The following is a 21,147-nucleotide window of genomic DNA, read 5'->3' on the forward strand; positions in this document are numbered from 1 at the left end:
CGCCGGCGCTGGCTCCTCCCTCCCGTACGGCCCCGCGCCGCAGCGCGGCGCCATTCGCCACCTCCGCCTCTCCTTGCCGCCGCTGCGGGGGTACTCCTCGTCCTCCGTCCTCGAGGATCCAAAACCTAACGAAGGGGCGCGATCGATAGGGGACGGAAGGGGGCGGCCTCTAGGCCATCGCGTCGTGATCGTGGCGCAGCTATAGGACTGCACGGGCTACGCGGTATGCCTCTGCATGGCGTCGTGGCCGCGGTGCGGCTGGAGGACCAGGGCGATGGCGCGTGACGACTTCACCGCCTTGCAGTGACGTCTCCGCTGGTACGTTCTGCCGTTCTGGAACCCGATGTTTGTTTGGTGCTAGAATTGTTGTCCTCAAACTATGGTGGTGATTTCGTTGCGGGCTTATGTCGATAGGGCGAGATGTTTGGTTCCCAACGAGTTGATTTGTTGTCTCTGACGTGATTTGTGCATCCTACTGTTGCAGTTGGTAGCTAAATCGGATGTGTGCTCTTAGGTTCAAATTAGTCTGGACTGCGTCAGGGTTTCCATTAGGCGTATGTTAGGCACACTCTCCTGCTTTATTATTGTACTTGTATATTAGCCTTGAAATGTAGAATGTATGGATAATGAAGGGTAAATGGAGAAGTGAAACAAATCTCGCAATTCTGACTATTAAACTGGAAGGAAAAGACACTTTGAAATGTTTTAAGCCAAAAAATTGAACCTAGGATGGATGAATGAACCCTTTCAAAAAGCCCAACCAAGTGTGTTAGCAATGACCACTTGCCTGTTTTCTTCCGGTTTATACTGATACGCTCTGTTTCAAATATTTGGGCCTTTACTGTAACTTCCATGTGGCTAAATAATATCTGTAATAAATTGAGATTTACTAATTAAATTGTCTTGCATAGTAGATCTTTCAATTGAAGTTGGTATTCTAGGTGCTAAATTTGTCCATTTATGACTTTTTTCGGGGTTCCCTTGCTTTTAGGAGATGTACTTGGACCAAGACTTCCTGTTGTGTGATTCGAATGTTTGGTCAGCACATTTAGGTGGATCATTTTCATCCCTGCTTTCATAATTACTGCAGCTCTCCAATGTATTATACTTTTGATAAGATTAACAAAAAAAGTTTTTAGAAAGATTAACAAAAGAAAATTGGCCTTAATTTGCTAATGGTGAATTGTAAGAAATCATCTGTTCACTAGTAGTACTTTTGCTTGTGGTTAATTGTTGGAATGGTATCATTTAGGTAATTCTATATCAAAATTGCTCTCAGATGTCATGTTTTCATTCTTATTTACCTCTACTGCAATGTGCAAAGTGCGTTTAACAACATTCATGAGTGTTGCTATTGATTTTGGTTGGCAGATTGCATATGCATAATTTCGATGTAAACTACATGGTAAGTTATAGTTTCTTTTACAGAAACTAGCATGTAAAATGACCCAGATAACCAGGCATGAGTTCACTTCTGGTCTCCTCATGTCCCCCTTTTTTCCTTTCTTTTTTGTTTCCACTTCTGTTATGGCTCATTAAGACCTATCCTACCTATTTTAAGGGTTGAAGCTTTTGTGTTGTTCAAAAGATAGTTGACCTTTGCTTAACCAGATAAAATTTTGGGAACTCAAGGTTTTGTCAATCTGTTACTTTTTCATGTCCATCCAATGCTGCAATATTTTACGTGGTAGGTCAATTTAGGTGGTGCGTGTGTGTGGTGGGGGCTTGTGTTCTGGTCTGACTCCTGGCAAATGGTAGCTTGAAATTGTAGGAATTGAAGTTAAATGATATGGGCAGCAAGAGGAAAGAGCAGTGGCACAGTCACTTGAATTGGTACTTCTGATTTATTCTCTTCTTACCACAATTGACTAGGAGATTACAGACCTGAAATTTTTCTTTCTAATAACACTTGATAAACAATTACTAATTAACTAGGTACCTACGCTCCATTTTCTGATTCCTGTGGTTGTGGGATGGGACAAATTGAATTGCCTTATGATCTGTTACTTCAGATTTTTGGTATGTTCAACACTTCAAATGACTTAGTTTCGAGTCTTTGTTTACTATTGTTTTCATGATGCATTTTGACTTGCTCATGGTGCCTAAGTTCTTACAATGAGTAGCTAGGAGATTCTCTGGTTTCTACAGAAGTTCATGGATATGGCTGATAAGGTGGCAACCATAAGATAATCCTTGCATACTCTTGCTGGTATCCCTAGGATCAACATTGGCCATCATTACATGTCACCAGTGTTTCAAAGGCGACAAGGCGACCTAAGGCGAGCTGGGTATGCCTGGACGCCTAGGCGGCGCCTAGGCGACAAGGCGTGGCTGTTACCCAAGGCGAGCTAGGTCCGCCTGGACGCCTAGGCGACGCCTTTAAAATGCTGCATGTCACACCTCGAATTTAAAGCCTAACATGTCATGGATGGTAAAAAACAAATCCAACAAGCCTAAGATACCGAGTGCTGACTCGCATCTTAATCTCTGATGAATGCTTGCAATGGATGGTGTGCCATCCTTCTAGGATGTACGCTATGAAGAGTCACCATCTTAAGCATAAAAAATTGTAAGCGCATAGAATTTTATTAAAAATGCGAGGAGCATAAGTTCGTGACGTTTATACCATAAGAGCTGTTCATTGGCAGACTGCGTCTGCAATAACACCTAAAACATGTTGATGTGATAACAAATATGAGGGCAGATATGTATGTCTAAGTGCCTCATCTTTTGGGTTTTTTAATTGTTAAGGATAGTGGGTCACGAACTAAAGCTCTCTTTACCCAGTTTTTGATCTATTACCCTCTTCTGACATCCTGTTTGACCCTCTTTTTGCATAGCAGTTACCTATTATGAATTCCTTGCTGAAAGATCCAGCAATGTTCTGGCTTTATGCACTTAGTCACTAAAGGGCTTGATAAAACAAATTACCAAGGTTACATGACAAGACTGTAAGAGTAAAAGCAGGGGGTGCGAGGTGGGAGATAGTCTTGATCTTTTGTCGCACCCACTACGCTTCAATTTTTGAACTAATAAATAACAAGCTCAACGGCTTTTGATTTTTCAGCATAAAGGTTATAGGACAATAACACAAGGGTGAAAACATCTTGAACCGCTGATTTTTTTCCTAAAAAAATAATTGATTGTTTTTGACCTATGATAATATAGAATGGGGAGAGATACTCAGTGCTTTCCTTTTCTTTGTCTTCTTGTTCGTTAATATTTATCTGCCAAACTACCTTTTGTTTCATAATATTCTTCATCTTACAGAAAGCGACATAGAATCATGATGAGGATTGAGTTCTTGTGGAGGGAGAAAGGGTTCAGTTTGTGGTAGTTGAGTTGAACGTCCTCTGATACGAACCTATGAGTTCCCAGGTATTCTGAATTTTTTTACTTTGTGACAACTGTGGCAGAACAACTTTTAGCATAGCTACTTGGATGGGGTTACTCTGATCCACTTATAACACGGTTCGTCTGTGCGCATTCCCCTTTGTTCTGATTCGTGCTTTTTTTTCTTTTGACCCAACGAGCTTTCATATGTAGGAAAATAAATCATCTTTGCTCCTCCCATAGTACTTAAAAACATTAGTTATGATATCAGTTTTCTGCAACATTGGCTTTGCTTGAATGTGTACTAGGATGGAAATGCAGTACCTCCATTATGATATCAGTATTGCACATTATTCATTATATTTTGAAGTACCTCCATCAACACATTGCCATGATATTCTAAGTTTCTATTAGCACATATTCACTGAAGTTTTTTTTCCCTAGTTCATCGGAGTTTTAAGGTTCTGCCATCAGTGAATATGGATCCCTGCTATTCTGAACTTCTAATAGCCCTCTATCCTTTACAAGTTTGTTGTGGTGACCAAGAACATAACGTTCCCTCTTGCATGTAAGTTTGCATTTGATTTGCTCCATTCTATGTCTTTTAACTCTGTTTTGCTCTCTGCGTTTGCAGGAACGTGGAGTTGAAAAAAAGGGCTGAAGTGTAATTGTGATTTTGCCCTCATCGCCCTTTACTATTCACAAGTCAATGTGATTTTACTCCTAATCAATGATCAAAACAGGGGCAAATATGCAAAATCAAGGGTAAAATCGCAATGACTTGTGAAAAAACAAGGGTAAAATCACACAGTTGAAAAAATGAGGGCAAAATCGCAATTGCACTTCAAAGCAGGGTAGGAACACCAAAAAACTTTGAAAAAAAGTAGTTGCTGGTGGTTCTTTATTTTCATAGTTATATGCAGGGTTGGATACTTGGGTTACCTCATTTCTTTCAGCATGTAATCTTGTGTGTAATGGGCCTTTCTATTTGTTCTAGTTGCACGTGGTGTTTTTTTGGTATGCTAGATTTAGGAGTCATTATACTTAGTTTCATTTTTTTTTCTTAGGAGGATGAGTTTCATTAGTTAGTACGAGGTCAAAAGTGGGTGTCGCAAAGTTTTGCAAAGTTCTGGTGTAACATTAATCGCGTCGCTACACGAACCGGTAAATGCGATGCGTACATGTAAGGCTTCTAATGGGTCGGTTATAACTTAGGCATTTCGTACTAATTTTTTAATCCTAGCTTATGCGCTTCGTGTAGAGCGGTCTATCAAGCCCAATACGTCAGTCCAGCTGGGACCAGGAGAAACCGATCCGCGTTCTAAGCCTACAAAGGTAGTCGTAAGCTGAGGGGAAAAAGACCTACAGGCCAAGATATGGGCCCTTTTGCTACATTTGGCAAAAACACTGCCCACAAAGCCCATGCAAGCTCAGCTAAACTTAGCCCACCACTGGCACGGCCCAAAAAGCCCACAAATGCTAAACGGGCCAGACCATTGGGCTATACATGGATTATACAGGGCCAGACCATTGGCCGGCAAATAGGTTAGATGGGCCAAAAATGGCCCAGTTCAGGCCCGCCAAAGGCTCGAATTTATTCAAATGGGCTCTATTGGGCCTAAGTGTAATTATTGTGGGCTTTATGTGTCCAAAAGCACTATCTGGCCCTCCTGGAAGCCCATCAGGGCCCAAATTATTCCGTGTACTCTTTAGTAGAGCCGACGTGGGCCTAGTATGGTAATATTCAATTTTAATGGGCTCCATGTGGCCCAATAAATCACTAACGGGCTACATTAGACCATCATGGACCTTTATTACTTCACCTGCGGCCCATCAGTAACATTTATGTGCCTTGGAGGGCTTCAATTGAGAATTTATGGTGAGGCCTCATCTGTCCTATCTAGTTCATCTTAGTCCTGGGGTAATGCACCGAGTTTATTACAAAGTTATACATAGGCCTAATTTACCGTGGACCAAAAGAAGTTATACATAGGCCTAACTGACCGTGGCCCAAATTAGGAGATAGGCAAATTAGGAGTTTGTTCTGTTGCGCGTTAACACTAACGAGATCATCAATGCGGTGCCATTGAATTCTATTTTTGCATTACACACACCATCTTCAAGATGCAGCATACTTGGCGTCACTCTCCTAATCTGCTCTGGCCACCTGTTCATAAAAGAAGTTTCAGAAGCAGTCCACAGACCACAGGGTCAATTGGCAATGTTACCATGCATCAAAGTCAGCGATTATCGCTTGCGTACTCTTGGTTTTCATTATCTATATGTATTTGAGTTTTTCAAAAAAAAAAACCTTGCTTTCATACCTGAAAATCCATTGCTCTTTCTCATTCATAAGCTTGGCTTTCCTTTCGCACTATATACGACCTGCAATTTCAAAGCATCAGATTGGGTACTCCCTCCATCCCAAAAAGAATGCAACTATCGCTTTTCAAGAAGTCAAACAATTTCAAATTTAACCAAATTTATATAAAAAATTACAAACATTTATATCTCCAAATAGATTTAGATATATTACATGATTAATCTAATGATACATATTTTGCAATATAAATATTAGTACTATTTTGTATAAATTTGGTGAAACTTGAAATTATTTGACTCATCAGGAAGCGAGAGTTGCATTCTTTTTGGGACGGACGGAGTATAATCCAACTTTCTGTAAACAACACCCGCACTGACCATACAAGTAGTAAATCGAAGTGGCTCATTGCGGCATTATCCACAACTCACCTATTTATATGTAGCTAACATCTCATATGTTCTTGGGTTGGATTCCATGTTCAGCAAATTAAGAGGCTCTCTGATCCACAAAGTACTGAGCAGCACATTATTATACAGCCCCACAACCCATGTAATATCATATGTTTAAAGGAAAAACATTTTTGGACTAATTTCTAGAATCTAGAGTTGACTACTTAAAACTTAAAGGATTACAGGAGATATTCTAAACTTGCAACTAAGATGTTAGTGATAAGAAAACATCAAACAGAAAAACTAATTACTGCATAAATAACTTGCGTTTATGCTACTGCAGATATTAGAGTTTAGGCCACAGAGGCAAACTTGGTTTAGATAGCGCAGCAAAAGGAAAACTCAATTTGGCATGTGCTGATGCAATCTTGTAAGTTTGAGAGCAATATAATAGATAAGTTTTGCATTTATAAGCATATTCATGTTACATTTGCATTTATATGAAAGATAATTGAAGCAACAATTTCATCAGAACTCAAGTAACAAATTAGCAATGCAGTGCATGTATGCAAAACATGAAAAGTTGACTCGTAATAGAAATAAAAGATCACGTAAGAGGTAGTACTATCACTACCAATTAACCTTTGTACACTTAGGTTTGACAGTTTTGCATACTAATACTTATTGTAACTTGTGAAAGAATGGGAAGAAATGCTCTACCAGAACAATCAAAGAACTCTAAAATCAGAAATACCAAGCGGTGTACACTTAAGTTTGACAGTTTTGCCTATTAAATTTACTATCACTGAAAGCATGGCAAGAAATGCTCCACCAGAACATAGAATGAACGATAGGTACCACCCGCAAGCGTGCACGCACGGGGCCCCAGCAAACCAACATGGAATGCCATCTAAATTGGCCAACTGGACAGCAATCACCAACCTCCACTCTCACAAAGTTGATATCAACGGTAAAATAAACATTGACCTAGTTTGGGCAGGCTTAAAAAAAAGATCAGCTATTGAATAAAAGCTCTAGAATTTCAATGAAACAGAGCCACAAATAGCAGTAGCAGCAAAACCTTTGAGTACCGAACAAGTTGGGGGTTGACTGGACATGAAACCGAGCCACAAAAAGGATAATAAATTAAATAAGTTATTAATAGTAAAACGGGATCAATAGGGTACGGCACGTGGGATGTCTGGATTTCATGCAGATAATTCTTTGTGTTTCAATCCTTTAAATATCTCTTTATTGCCACCACCTCAAAATGGTTTGTACTTAAAGTAGCCCAGCCACCCATGTGACAACCTCTAAAACCATGTAAGCACTAGAGGTGGCGTGATCCACTCATCAATCATTACAACAAAATCAAGTATATTAGAATAATTATAAACCTAAGAGGTTTTCGCTCAGACAGACAAGCATACCGTTCTATGTGTACTTTCTGACATACAAACTGCAGTATTCTTTCAGTATGTTCTAATCCTTTCTATGTGTACTTTCTGACATACAAACTGCAGTATTCTTTCAGATGTTCTAATCCTTTAAATATCTCTTTTATTGCCTCCTCCCTCAGATTTGTCCAAGCGCTGGCTCTCTTGAAACTAATCCTTCCTTGTTTGACTAAAACCCATCGTCACACATTCATCTCAAGTACGCTTAACTGCTCAACATGCTACTGCTTTAATCATAACAGCAGGAACAGAACAAAGATGGAAAAACCAAGGTATTTTGGCCCTTCAAATTGAAGTCACTGTAAAGTGTAAACAAATGTGTAGTGATCATTTTGTGACAGAAGTGAACAGGAATGAAAATATATTATTGATAAGATAAGTATTGCTATAAGATACCTAAATGATGCTTGCTTACTACAACAGTCCAAGCAAGTATAATTGATACCAATGATGCATTGTATATTAATTGTTCCCTCTATAAATCAAACGCCAGAATGTCAACATATGGAAAATAAAGCTCCACCAAAATGTTCCACCTAGTATACACCACCTTTTCATTACAGCTCAATTCTTCATCTATTATTCAAAGAAAGCTAGCATAAAGCCACAAGACCCAACATATCAGGGAATACACTATACCACCAACTCGAAATGGGATAAACATGACTCGAAGGTGATTTGTTCTCAACGTAGCCCAGCCAGGCAGCCACCACGTGGGACAACCATTGAACCCACATATGCACTAGAGGTGGTGTTATGTACTGATCAATCATTACTATAAAATCAAGTATGCCAGTATAATTATAAAGCTATAGAAAAGAGATTGTTGCTCAGACAGATAAGGTACCATCCAGAGTAATTTTTAACATGCTACTGCAGTATGACTTCCGCATCCAAAGTGATGATCAGAATTACTACAGCCAGGCAGGATTTGAATCCACAAGGTTACTGAAATTAACATACGAAGATGCCTAACTTGTTCCAACACACAACCCCGACCAAATACAATCCAGGAAATCAGGCCAACAGCAACCCAAGTATCTTGATTCCAGCACACATTAAAAATCCCAACGCCAATCTGGACTCAAACATGCTGCTAAAAGCCCTAACAGAGCCAAACCCTAACAAGGATCATAGCCAAATCGGCACTCGAACGAAAATACAGGGCACACAAATTGCGTCGCAACCCGTCCTATCGAAATCGAACACCAATACGAGAACGGACTCCATTAAGTAGGGTCTGAAACAAAAGCATGGGGTTGCAAAGCCAACGCACCCATGGAGGCGTCACGGCAAGGCGGCGGAAGGCATCTCACGTCGCCGCCGTGCTCCACCAGTTGCGCCTCGACTCCCCGACGGCGACGGCGGCGGCGGAGAGGTCCCGGCCTTCCCCATTAGGGTTGGCGGGCGATGCGGCGCGGAGAAGCGGAGTCGTCCGCCGTTGAGTCCCCTCCCCACTCGCCGGCTCCTCGCTCCATTGATTGGGTCTAGGAGTGGTGAGAGAAGCGACGAAGGCGTCGGCGCGTCGACTCCATCTTCTCCCAGCCCCACGGGGAGGCATCCCTCGGCGGAGAGGCCGCCGCCTTCCACTTGGCGCCCTCGCAAGGCTTCGGAACCTCAAGGAGGGACACGGATTAGGAGGACCACCGCGGTGGCCGCACGGCGAGGCGGACGGAATCAAGCCCTAGCCGCGCCGCGTGGTTCCTCCTCCCGATCACCGCCCGCTCCATTGCTAGGCGAGAGCGAGAGCGAGAGCGGCGCGGCGTTGCGGTGGGGGGATCGAGCCGGCATCCGATTTGGGAGAGGTGCAGGCAACCGCCAGACGGGAGGGACTTGTGTTGGACGGGCCCCGACATGAGTCACGCACATGGGCTTACATGGGCCTTTCTAGGCTGTGAAGCCCGAAGGCCAACCAGGCCCCGGCCTCTCCAATTCTTCTGCATTGGGAAAAAAGTTCTTTTTATCTCTCTGCATTCGGAAATGTCCGCGTTTCCTCGCTAAACAATAAAACTGTTCGTCTGCATTTAGAACGGTCCGCGTTTCCTCCCTAAATAATAAAACTGTTCGTCTGAACTTCTCAAACTCGCGATATACCAGATGGGGGAGACGCAATCTCAAAAACAAGTAGACCGACGATGGGGGCGGACACACATATGAACGGAGATTGCAAGCTTAGCCCTCTGCTGATAGACCGGCAGACCACTTAGGTCAGTTCATAGGAATAGTACCCGGATCATAGAAACTAATTTGAAAAAAGTTCTTTTTACCTTCTTAAATTTTGGAACGAGTCCGCATTTTCTCCATAGACAATGAAACCGTCTGCTTAGATTTTTCGGACTTGTGATACCGGACATATGACCATAACACTTTATGTGTTCGGTATCGCGAGTCCGGAAGTCTAGACGGACGGTTTTATTATCTAAGGAGGAAATTCGGATTCGTCCCAAAGTTGATAAAAGTTTGCTTGCCTACCATAAGCGTGGGCTGAGAAAATATGCTGCCGCCATTAACTGGGAGGCATGATGGCACACATCATCGTGGGACGTGGAGGCTGCTAGTTGCTGATTCTCAATGTCCAGCATTTGACTATTTGGGCTAAACCTAACATACTGCTGCCACCAGCCCAGCAATGGTGATTATTAGAGCCATTGCGCGTTTGTATGCACATGCGTCGTCACCGCACACGACGAAGGCCCCCGGCAGCCTGCGCGGCCAGCCACCGGAAATCTGCACATGCACATTTGAACACGAACTCGGGCACTCGGATGCAGGTGCCAGAAAGACATCCGAGAACGATTAAAACGTACATGCCACTGTTTTCTGTTTGGCTGAAAACAAGGGATGCAAATAACTTTTCTTTAACACAATTTACATGAACCTAGGAGCGGAGCGCTAGCAAATATGCGGAAAAAAATTCTGTGCAACTACTAGTTAGCCGGCCATGTATCCACCATAGGCCGCTAAGAATTAAATTTGACTAATTCAACACCCACTCCATTGGTTGAAATGTTTTTGTTCCTAGTCGAGTTGTTGAAAAGTTCTGCTCCTCTGGCTGAAATGTTCTTTATTTTTATTACCCGAACGATTAAAACGTTGACTTGATCAGTTTCAGACATTTCTTTAATTTGGATTCGATGAGTTGGAACATTGGAAAACAAGCGTACCAGACTACCAGTTGACAATACGGACCAGGCTAGTCTGAGTGTTTGACGGAGCTCTAGCCCTAAGAATTTGTAAACTATCCTAGCTCCATCCTCCATTAATTGATATATTTTTTTTCGAAATCGAGGCGCACCCCATTTCCATCGAATGGAAATACCAGCGTTCTTATAGAAAAGAGGATGTTCGGGAAGGGAGAAAGAAAGAGGGGGTGCATGGAATAATAATCTCTCCGGGATGTTTTAGTTTTTTGTTCTCAAAGCACGCTTTATTTCTGCGCTTCCATATTGTCAAGCACACAGCGGCCAGGCAGAAAATGTAAACCGGAGAACCACCTTCTCCACCCGGTAACCAGGCATACTTAGAGCTGCCTTATCTTTATTTTAGCCTGCTAAACACTTTATATATATACTATGGAAAAGAACAGAACCATGCATGCGCGTCATCTACAGGAAAGCCGACAGCGACGCGGTCAACCAATGTGGATGATCTGCCATGACGATTTTCAACATAAATAAGGGCACGTGGCGACAAATCAACAGTCAAACTGGCAATGACGCTTGCGCCAACGTCATGGACGAGTCGAATGTGCCTCGATTCCTTATAGAGGCTGCCTCAGCCACTAACCGAGACATCACACAACTCACAACGCAGCTTTCATCAGGCAGAAGCCCGCAAAGGTTGTTGGAACACGATCTGTTAGGATGCTCAGAGCAGCGCAGCTCGTTTTCAGGTCACTCTTCAAGCATTTTTCAGTTGTGTTCAGAGCTACTGGATTATTGTAATCTATGATGAATAGCTTTTGGTTATGTTTCTGCTTTGTATCCGTTTCCTTCATGCTAGAACAATCACTTGAGCTTTGCTGATGGCCTTGCTGTGGCTTGTGAATGCAGGAGGGAGACCGGAAGAGCTCCGGGAGCCTTGCATGGCCTCATCGGTAGCTTCTCAACGGAATCGTACAGCCAGAGGTTAGCCGGTAAGGTCGCCGTCATCACCGGCGCGGCCAGCGGCATCGGCAAGGCGACCGCCACCGAGTTCATCCGCAACGGCGCCAAGGTGATACTCACAGACGTGCAGGACGACGTCGGCCGCGCCGTGGCCGCGGGCCTCGGCCCCGACGCGTCCTACGCCCGCTGCGACGTCACCGACGAGGCCCAGATCGCGGCCGCGGTCGACCTCGCCGTGTCGCGCCACGGCCGCCTGGACGTGCTCTACAGCAACGCGGGCGTGGCGGGCGCCGTGGCCCCCGAGCCGCTGGCGTCGCTGGACCTCGCGGACTTCGACCGCGTCATGTCCGCCAACGCAAGGTCGGCGGTGGCCTGCCTCAAGCACGCCGCGCGCGTCATGGTGCCCCGCGGCAGCGGCTGCGTCCTCTGCACGGGGAGCACCACGGGCATGCTCGGTGGCGTCGCGGCGCTGCCTTACAGCCTGTCCAAGGCCACGGTCATGAGCGTGGTGCGCATGGCGGCGGACGAGCTGGCGCGCTCGGGCGTGCGCGTGAATGCCATCTCCCCGCACGCCATCGCGACGCCGCTGCTGGTCCGCTCGCTCGCCAGGCTGCACCCGGGCGTCCCCGACGAGCAGCTGAAGCGGCTGGTGGAGACGGGCATGAGCGAGCTCCGCGGCGCAGTGCTGGAGCTGGAGGACGTGGCGAGGGCGGCCGTGTACCTGGCGTCCGACGAGGCCAAGTTCGTGACCGGGCACAACCTCATCATCGACGGCGGGTTCACGGTCGGGAAGCGGATCGGCGTGCCGGCGGCGAGATGAGATAAGTCAATGTGATCCGTCTATCGGTGAATGGAAAAGCTGGTTGGTTCCATGCGAACGGATGTACCTATCAATGCTGTCGCTATCTATGCGAACTGACTACATACCATCAAATAAGTCAACAATTCACTAGAAATAGTCAAGACTTGGAAACGATCAATGGAGATTTTAGTTGAACAATGGATGAAATTGACTTGTTCCTTGTTGAATGGAGAATCGCCTGTACCTGGTGCATTTGACTAGCATCTCTGCAACCGTTCTACCTCTCGCGTCAGTTAAAATCTTGAAAAGAATTGCACGTCACAACTTTGAGACCCATTCCCAGTTGCAATTGAAGAATGAAAATAAGCCAGGACTGAAGGAAACCAATGCCAATTGCATGCCCCAGTAAATTCAGTTATCAGAGCACACTCATGTCAAGTGAAACAGCCATAGTCTCCACACAACCTAAAGAAACCGAAGAGGTTACAGTACAATAGAGATGTGCAAAATGACACGCAAAAACCAGAAGGTTCCTAATACATCCTGTCAAACTCAAACTACCTGCAAGGAAATGGGGACAGATTTTTGACCGGCTCTGAACTCAAGCAGGCAGAAGCGAATGCGAAAGGGATAATTTGCCTTGACAGATGACGAGCATCACTCTCAACCAGAGCTACATGAAACGAACTGAGCACCAGCCACATCTCTGGCATGCTTTTTACTCCTGCCAAACCTTATCCTAGCAAGTCTGGGGACCAAGTCCTTTCCCAAGAAGGCGAATCAGGTTCATTTGCCAAACCTATGAGGCAGCAACCTGGGTAGCATCGACTTTCTTCGTAACTAGCAGATCAAGAATAGCCAATGGAACCAAAAAATGCACGGAATCTTTGAAGAAGCCAAATACCCTCAGCACTTATCAAATAGATATTACATCGTTCCGTTCCACGCGTGTGCTTGTCCCTTCTCTACCCTACTTAATCTACATTACATGAACAAAACCTTCTTCTACTGTAAGCACAAGAGGAAGCTCTTGATCTGAATCACTACAGTTTATGAACAACACCTCTAAGTTTTGAATCGAGAAGTCATGTAATCATATTGTGCTTCTTCTGTAAGCTTGTAGCTTGTGTTACATACAAAGAAGGGCTACTCCAGCAGCAGATGCATGCCGCTGTGATATGTAACCCCACACGAGGGTATCTCTACCAAAGAATTGTCTATATGTTGCTCCGCCAAACAGCTTTGGATTATAGTGGCTGGAGTTCTTGCTCAGGGGCCACAGCGTCAACAGGTCTGTAGGCAGTTTGACCACTAAATTTCTTTCTCCAAACAAGTACTACTAAAAAGGCTGACAAAGTGAACAAAATAACTAATAAAATCCCAAGTAGTATAGAGACTACATGTTCTTGAAACCACGACCTGCATCAAAAACAAATCAGAAGTTAAATGTAAGTTCTTACTAAAATCCAATTCACAGAAATTACTTAAAGAGAACTATTGATTTACACACTACCATGAAGTTATCTCAATGAACTTTTCTTTTGGTGCTAGAGAGGGATGGGGTGTAAACATAACAGAACATGAGAAATACATGAGACTATGGTGTGCTTCTTTGAGGACTTTTAATCTTTTGAAAGCATATGTATATAGCTGATTCTAGACCAGGGTGAAACTGTGGTTTTATTTTATTTTTTTTCTAGAGCAAACTGAGCAATAGCTCAGTGGTGTGGCTGGTTGCGGTCATGCCCACCGACCAGGGTTCGAACCCTGGTATTGCACCCAAAAAAAACTCACTGTGCTCGCTGGCTTGTGGCTGTGGTGCGTCGCCGGCCCAGGCTACGGTGCAGTGCGCTGGCCTGGGTAACAGTATACGCCGGCCCAAGTTCGGTTTGGCCCATATGGGCATGGGCCAGGGTTCGGGGGGGTTTCTCGGCCGGGGTCATACGGTCCCTTCTTAATTGCAATGCCGTGGGGGCGGTTCTTCCCCCACCGGTCGAGTTTTTTTTTTCTAGAAGATATAATACTTTCCTCTATTTTCTGGAGGAAGATATGCCCCAAACAGAAAATATAGATGCTGTCAGACATGAAACTTATAATAAACATTTCCTCACCTTCTGGTTAAAGGTTGCACATTCCACTCGAGCAACTGATAACTGCCAAGATTTTTAGGCAATTGAACATGATGCTGAGTTAACCGGTAGATGATACCCTGGCATAAATCAACACAACAAATTAATCTGTGAAAAAAAGTGATGCTCAAGTAGTTTTTAGTAGGTTCAAGAGTGGATGCTACCATTGCTGTTGCATTAGACATAGCATTATCAGGTCCTGCTGGGAAAATACCCCATCTGATCAGAGTAGAGTTTCCTTGGCTTGTAACAGTCATAACTCGAACCTGTCAAATTAAGGAGCAACTTCAGCCAAATCACCTGAAACAATCTCCATACAGCTACGAGATTGGCGCAAACTGAAGTAAATGAAATTATGATACCAAGACACTCTTGACAGAAAAAAGAACTGCCCGCATAACTAGCACAACCAAAATAGTCACATACTATACTTCATCCTTACCTGACGGGAGTCAATTTCCAGTTCTTTAGCTATCAGCTCAGCCAGCTCATGGAGATGAGGTTTCAGATTTGGGTAAGTAACATTAATGGACATATCAATAGTTATGAGACCAACATCAAATTCTGCAAGTGTCAATCAGCACAGTAAATCAAGATAGAAATATAGTGCAGTAAGGAAAAATAATGCGTATTGGCACAGTCCATTGCTCCTATCTAAAACAATGATATTGATTTCAAATACGTAAAGTACAATAAAAATAAAGCAAACTATTATTGCAAAAGAAAGTGCAACTACCAAATCTAAGAAAAAATATTATTTATTGCTTTAGCTCACAATAATGCTAGGCATATGAAATGAGAACTCAGAACTAGATTATTAAGCAAGAAAGCAAAGAGTGATGAGTGTGCCAAGCCAAAGATCTAATTAGATAAACAAAAATGAGAAACGTGGATAGAATCCTGGCTCAAAGAACCTTAGGCTTATAGATTGTCTGCTTCATTTCATACAAAAACTAAAGCCCTATCAAGCTCATATTCAGAAGCACGAAACAGCTGGCAACAAAGCAGACAAAAGGAAAATTACGTCAACTAATACTTACAGTTGCACTAATATTCATGTTTCGTTATCCATCATATGATACACTGAATGAATAGGAAAAATAAAATAAGTAGGCACAAACCTGGTAAACCACTAGGGGCAGGAGCAGGTGACATATCTGCTTGTGAACCTGTATCACTTGAAGGTCCTGGTGAAGGAGCACCACCGATATGGAGCCTCTCCCACAATTCCGAACAGTTAGTTTTCCAAAAGCCAATCTTTTCATTGTGACGGTCATAGGTCACAAGTGTATTACGAACTATGATACCTGCCATTAAGCTCACTACTTTAGCTACTTACAATGGCCAAGTATCCAAATGCATAAAAAAATGATGTTGTTGTGATCCTGTAATTTTCATAGATTTATTTACTATGGCATTTGAATGAATCAAGATCTTTATCATTTTAGACAATTGTGATAGCTAAGGGGTGATATACAATACATCAATAAACAAACAGCTAAAATGTATTATGCACGCAACCAAAAGAAATTTTAGAGCTTTTCTTTGCCATTATGGAAGAATAAAGTAGAATTCTATGCCCTACATTGTTTTAGTTTTCAACGTGCAGCTTCCATTACAGAGAAAGTTACATCTGTAGGCACAAGTTTTGTCTGACAACTCCATAAACATATGGCTCCAAGTTTTCTACAATCCTGAACTAATTGCCTGCTTATTTCCTTTTTAACAAAAATATTTGTTTATTCCTTTGATAATGAAGACTAAGCTTGTGCATCTATGCTCAGGTTTTGTGCTAAAACAATCATGCTTTTGTAAGTGCAATGTACACTAATAGATTCAATGATGGCAAATATTGACAATGAAACGCAGATCTCAGATTTTATCATTTTAATTAATCACTCATCTCATGAAAGTTTGAATAGATCAAGTTAATAGTAAATACAAATAGCTCAGGCATAAGGGGGAATATGCTAAACATTTCTTCCCAAGCCAGTCATTTAGTTTTCTAATGAAGTTTTCAGAAAATGCAAGTGTTTAAGCAGGTCAGAGTACAGCTGTACATATATTCACTCAGCCTATGCTACTAATACTTTTTTATGTGAGATAAGATTAGAGAGTGCTGTATAAGGATGGCACATAATATTCGGGCATAATGCTACAGAACAAATCTAGTAAGTTTGTGCACTTTATAAGTCAATACACATAAAGGTCTAAAAAAAGTCAATACACATAAAAAAAAGAGAGCCCAGAGTGTATGGGAAAAGACATTATGGAGTTGTAGAATAGATAAACACTCAAGATGGCCAATAGCCCAGCAAATCTTAAGAGATGTAAAGCAAATGGCAGTAATAAGAAATGTTACAAGATCATAACACAAATTGCTTAACACTCTATGAAAGTTGAGTGTCTAACCTCCTAATAGTGTTGTTGGATCTTTCCCATTTTGGAATACACCCAAACAATAGGCCCCATCAACTTTGGAGTGCTTCATTTCAGAATTGAAGGGAACATGAGTAGAAAGCATTGACAGGCAAATTAAATAAATGCTATCTCAATTCATTTAGATAGATCTAAGTAATTTCTCATACCCGAAATAAATAATTTTCTGGTGTAAGTGAGAGCTTCTGTCCATTTCCAAATACCATGTCAACATATGGAAATACCTCATGTAGTTGTGAGACGTTCCTGCAAGTAAGACAATAAATATATAAGTTATACACAAACAATATGGAGAGTGTTATAAGAACATTGAGAACGAGAAACAAATTCATAACAATGATGTGAAAGTCACCTTCCAGCACCTGCAAAGCAGATATCCTTGTAATTTGGATCAGGGCCACGGATTTTCTTGAGAGAATGGACTTTGCTTGTCACCTATCAATTGAGCACATAAAATCATTCAACATAGTTTTTATCAGCATAAACACCACTTGTTCATTTTAAGTAAAATACACTGGCGGTCCTAGAACTAGTCCTGCAGTGTTCTCTAGGACCCTAAACTCTTAAAGTTCAGATCTGGCTCCTTAAACTTGTTGAGCGTATCATTCAAGGAATCAAGGTCCAAATAAATCTGATCAGCATGAACATGCAGTCCAGAACCAACTGATGGTGGACCACGCAAGCAAGTATATATATGGAGATTTGGACGTCCAGTGGCACAATTAAGAGATTTGGACCTCAAGTGGCACAGTTAACAAGTTCAATGGCTCAGATTTGCATTCCAAGACTTAAGGGACTTAGATGACACAGGGCAAGTTTGACAACTGCTATGTGTTTCTCTTTTCAGAAAAATAAAGTAGGACAAAACAAAATCATTTAGCTTTCATGCGATGCCATGCAAAAACAAACAAAACAAATATATGTAGGACACAGTTTGACGACTGCTATGTGTTTCTCTTTTCAGAAGAATAAAGTAGGACAAAACAAAATCATTTAGCTTTCATGTGATGCCATGCAAAAAAAAACAAATATATGTAGGCGCAGCAGTAACCTTTTAAGTCGTAAAACAGAAGCACATTTGTAAAGCAACAAGCAAGAGAACAAAGAGGGAAAAAGGTGTGCCGGTTAGCTAATGGGCGTTCAAAAGCCGATGGTGCTAAAGTAGCAGTAGAATTTTATTTAGGTGAAGTATAAACTTATTTAGGAGTCAAGAGTCATAAAATTCATTTATGCAAGGTGGAAAAGTTAAAATGATGGCAAGAGTGTCATTTTAGTCCACAAAAACTACTGTTAGCTTCTGAAGCTAGACATGACCTATCTTTTTTACATGGTAAATTGCAAAAGCAGAATCCCAAGCAATATATTGACCAGAAAGGAACAAAGATCCAACAAAGTCAATTCAGTAAAGGAATGGAGGTGGATGGCAAATATCTTACAGCGTCTTTAAAAGCCACAAAAGCTTGCTCTGGCAAATAAGCATATGTGGTTCCACTATCCAAAACAGTCCCATGTTTGCTGTCAAAGACCCTTGGGTCTACCCGCAGTGCCTTTCCACCAACATGTATTTCCTTTAACTCAATGTTGTAATACGGGCTGTTGTCATTTAGAGATAAGCTAGTAAAAATATAACCCACGAAAGGAATAAGGATCCGCTGTCGTATAGAAAACTATATATTACCTGCGGACAGGGTCTGAACGTGAGAAAACCATGTCAGAAGGAGAAGGCATTCCACCAAGTACCATAGCACCACCACCAACATCCATTCCACCATAGCACAAAGAGAACGAATCACTTATAACACCCTTATCAACAAGCTGGTCCATTATGCTAAGTTGACCACGACCCAGCCCCATTATACCATCAGCATGCTGGCTAAACAAATCTCCAGTTTCAGAATTTTCGCAGCCAAAAACAGCACGCTGTGGCTTAAGTTCACTCTCTCTACCAAAAGACACAATGTCCTCACCAAGCACCCCACTGCTGGAGCTCATTTCAGCATACTGCCTCTCGTAAGTGCACTGATTTTTGTCATTGTCACAAGTACAGTCGACATTGCATTTTACTGGTGAATATGTACTGGAGAGATCAGGTTGAAATCTTGGATCCTACATCAACCAAACTTCAGATTATCTTACTGTAGATGAATTAATTTCTACGCAATTAAATATACATACAAGTAGAGACTAGATAATAAAAGCAATCTCCAAGATAAATAGCGGGAGCAACTCAGGTGTTACCGCACTTTAGGGTGCTACCATGCTTAGCAACACATGGCAGCACCCTCAAAAGTGCATAAAAAAATTGATAAAAAATATGAATAGATAGATGTCATCATCAACGATCATGCTCAAATTTTGCATGATGGTAGATGATGACATGATCTATCCACTCATAATTCTTATCGACTTTTGATGCACCTTTAGGGGCGCTACCGTGTGTTGGTAGCATGCTAGCACCAAGGTTCAGGGTATCACAAGCCATCAATTCATTTACAAAGTTGCATCAAGAAGATTTCGGGAAGCTACAGAAGAATAATCTATCATCTGAGTACTAGCAATATTGATAAAGGGAAGTCCAATTTGTTCAAGGATAAGAATGTATTGCCCTCAGGTTTCACTTACGATAATATATCGTGCTGACATGACACACCAATGTAAGGCCCTTGACCAATGTACTGGCTTGCCAACATTATTGCAAGAGGGCAAGTCAAGTATATTTAGTCTTCAGTTTATATTCTCATTTCTCTTTCAAAGATATATGATGATTGACATGATATCAAACATTAATGGGAGGTTTCTAAGATACTCTACAATATAAAACTATCTCGTGGCTAATCATGAAGAAGACGGTGCAAAAGAAGTCTGAACATGTACTAGAAAATATGATGTAAAATATTTTCCTTTGTGCAGAGATGCATTAAACCTATATATTTGATAATGATATGATCTCTCAATTTTCGAAATGGTGAAGCAAGTTAATGGATCTACTAAGTACTAACACATAGGTATGACAAAACCAAACACTTGTTAGCAATATACATGGGACCCACTTGACATGGAGAGAAAGATAAGCAATTGGCTAACAATTGCTAATGACAAAAGCATGGCCAATGGCTGGCAATCCAAGGTTATAAGTTGCGACCAAGATTGACGTGGTGCATGTTGGGAAGTGTGGAATATAGACTATGCATTTCAGGAATTGACCATTAAGAAAAGCATATAAAGTATAGCCTGCAGGTTGAAGCCACATCCTCAGTCCACACTAGTACAATTTATCAACAACTCATGACTAAACGGGAACTCCCTAGTCTACCTGCAAATGAAAAGTGAAAATCTTCATAAAACTAGAGTTCATATATATCGATGCACATCAAGTAGCCTCATAAACCCATATAATTCACATAATAATGAATTAGCTAAGTTCACTAGTTCAGCTTCACAAGTTGGTTTCACAAAGACATGTGTGCTACCATCCTAATCAATAATATCATCACACACAGCTCCAAGCTGATAGCTGAGCACAAAAGCAAAAGAATCCAAACCAACCTGGTGGTTGCCGCACTGCTCGCAGGAGGCGCAGGGCACGTACGTGACGGTGCTCCCGGAGTCAACGATCAGCGCGAACTCCTGCGGGGGCGTCCCGATGTACAGCCTCGTCGTGTAGTACCTGAACCAGAACGACAGCACGCACCGAGCTCCGCGCCTCAGATCCAACATAGCATCCAAAAAAATTGGGTGAAACCAAGAGCATTAAACAAACCGAGCTGTACCGACCCGTTGGTGAGGAGATCGTCGTGGAGGCGCATGCGCGCGTTGGGGTGCGCCCCTTCGTCTAGCCCGCGCCGCAACGAGCCGGCAAGCCGGCTAGCGTTGGGGTAGCAGCGCGTGAGCGGGAGGAACAGCGGCGGCCCCGGCGCGGGCCGATCGGGGGATCCGGCTGCGGCCGCGGACGCGGCGGCCAGGAGGAGGACGGCGGCGAGGGCCTGGAGCGAGCCGGGCCGAGGCCGGCCGCGACTCGCCATGGAGCGGCCTCGTCGCGCCGGGAATGGGGAGGGTGGGAGGGTTGGGGAGGTCGTCGCGCCGAGGGGGCCGAGGCCGGGTCCAGGCGACGACTTGTTAGAAGAAGAAGAGGGAGGCTGGAGGGTAATCCGGTAAATGCACGGCGCCTT

At 42.9% G+C, this 21,147-nt stretch overlaps 2 protein-coding genes and 1 long non-coding RNA gene across 3 annotated transcripts; 1 reads left to right on the plus strand and 2 right to left on the minus strand.

The window, feature by feature from the left end:
* Nucleotides 1-5,185: 5,185 nt before the first annotated feature.
* Nucleotides 5,186-9,294, minus strand: LOC112881796. Its single transcript, XR_003226527.1, has 3 exons — nucleotides 8,779-9,294; nucleotides 5,658-5,718; nucleotides 5,186-5,500 (listed from the first exon to the last, which is right to left on the minus strand). It is a non-coding gene; the product is annotated as an uncharacterized LOC112881796 (long non-coding RNA).
* A 1,942-nt stretch (nucleotides 9,295-11,236) lies between these two features.
* Nucleotides 11,237-12,637, plus strand: LOC112880494 (short-chain dehydrogenase reductase 3a-like). The gene is made up of 2 exons (XM_025945134.1): nucleotides 11,237-11,394; nucleotides 11,555-12,637. The coding sequence occupies exons 1-2, from the start codon at nucleotides 11,366-11,368 to the stop codon at nucleotides 12,426-12,428; spliced, it is 903 nt and encodes a 300-aa protein (XP_025800919.1). The 5' UTR covers nucleotides 11,237-11,365; the 3' UTR covers nucleotides 12,429-12,637.
* Nucleotides 12,638-13,296: 659 nt separating this feature from the next.
* On the minus strand, nucleotides 13,297-21,072 carry LOC112880493 (aspartic proteinase CDR1-like). The gene is made up of 12 exons (XM_025945133.1): nucleotides 20,753-21,072; nucleotides 20,525-20,645; nucleotides 18,657-19,084; nucleotides 18,415-18,571; nucleotides 17,331-17,413; nucleotides 17,128-17,224; nucleotides 16,952-17,024; nucleotides 15,661-15,846; nucleotides 14,982-15,103; nucleotides 14,704-14,805; nucleotides 14,522-14,619; nucleotides 13,297-13,829 (listed from the first exon to the last, which is right to left on the minus strand). Exons 1-12 carry the CDS (start codon nucleotides 20,998-21,000, stop codon nucleotides 13,658-13,660), a joined length of 1,887 nt encoding a protein of 628 aa, XP_025800918.1. The 5' UTR covers nucleotides 21,001-21,072; the 3' UTR covers nucleotides 13,297-13,657.
* Nucleotides 21,073-21,147: the final 75 nt, after the last annotated feature.

This window comes from Panicum hallii, chromosome 2 (genome assembly GCF_002211085.1).
Source record: "Panicum hallii strain FIL2 chromosome 2, PHallii_v3.1, whole genome shotgun sequence".
In the NCBI taxonomy this organism is placed as follows: domain Eukaryota; kingdom Viridiplantae; phylum Streptophyta; class Magnoliopsida; order Poales; family Poaceae; genus Panicum; species Panicum hallii.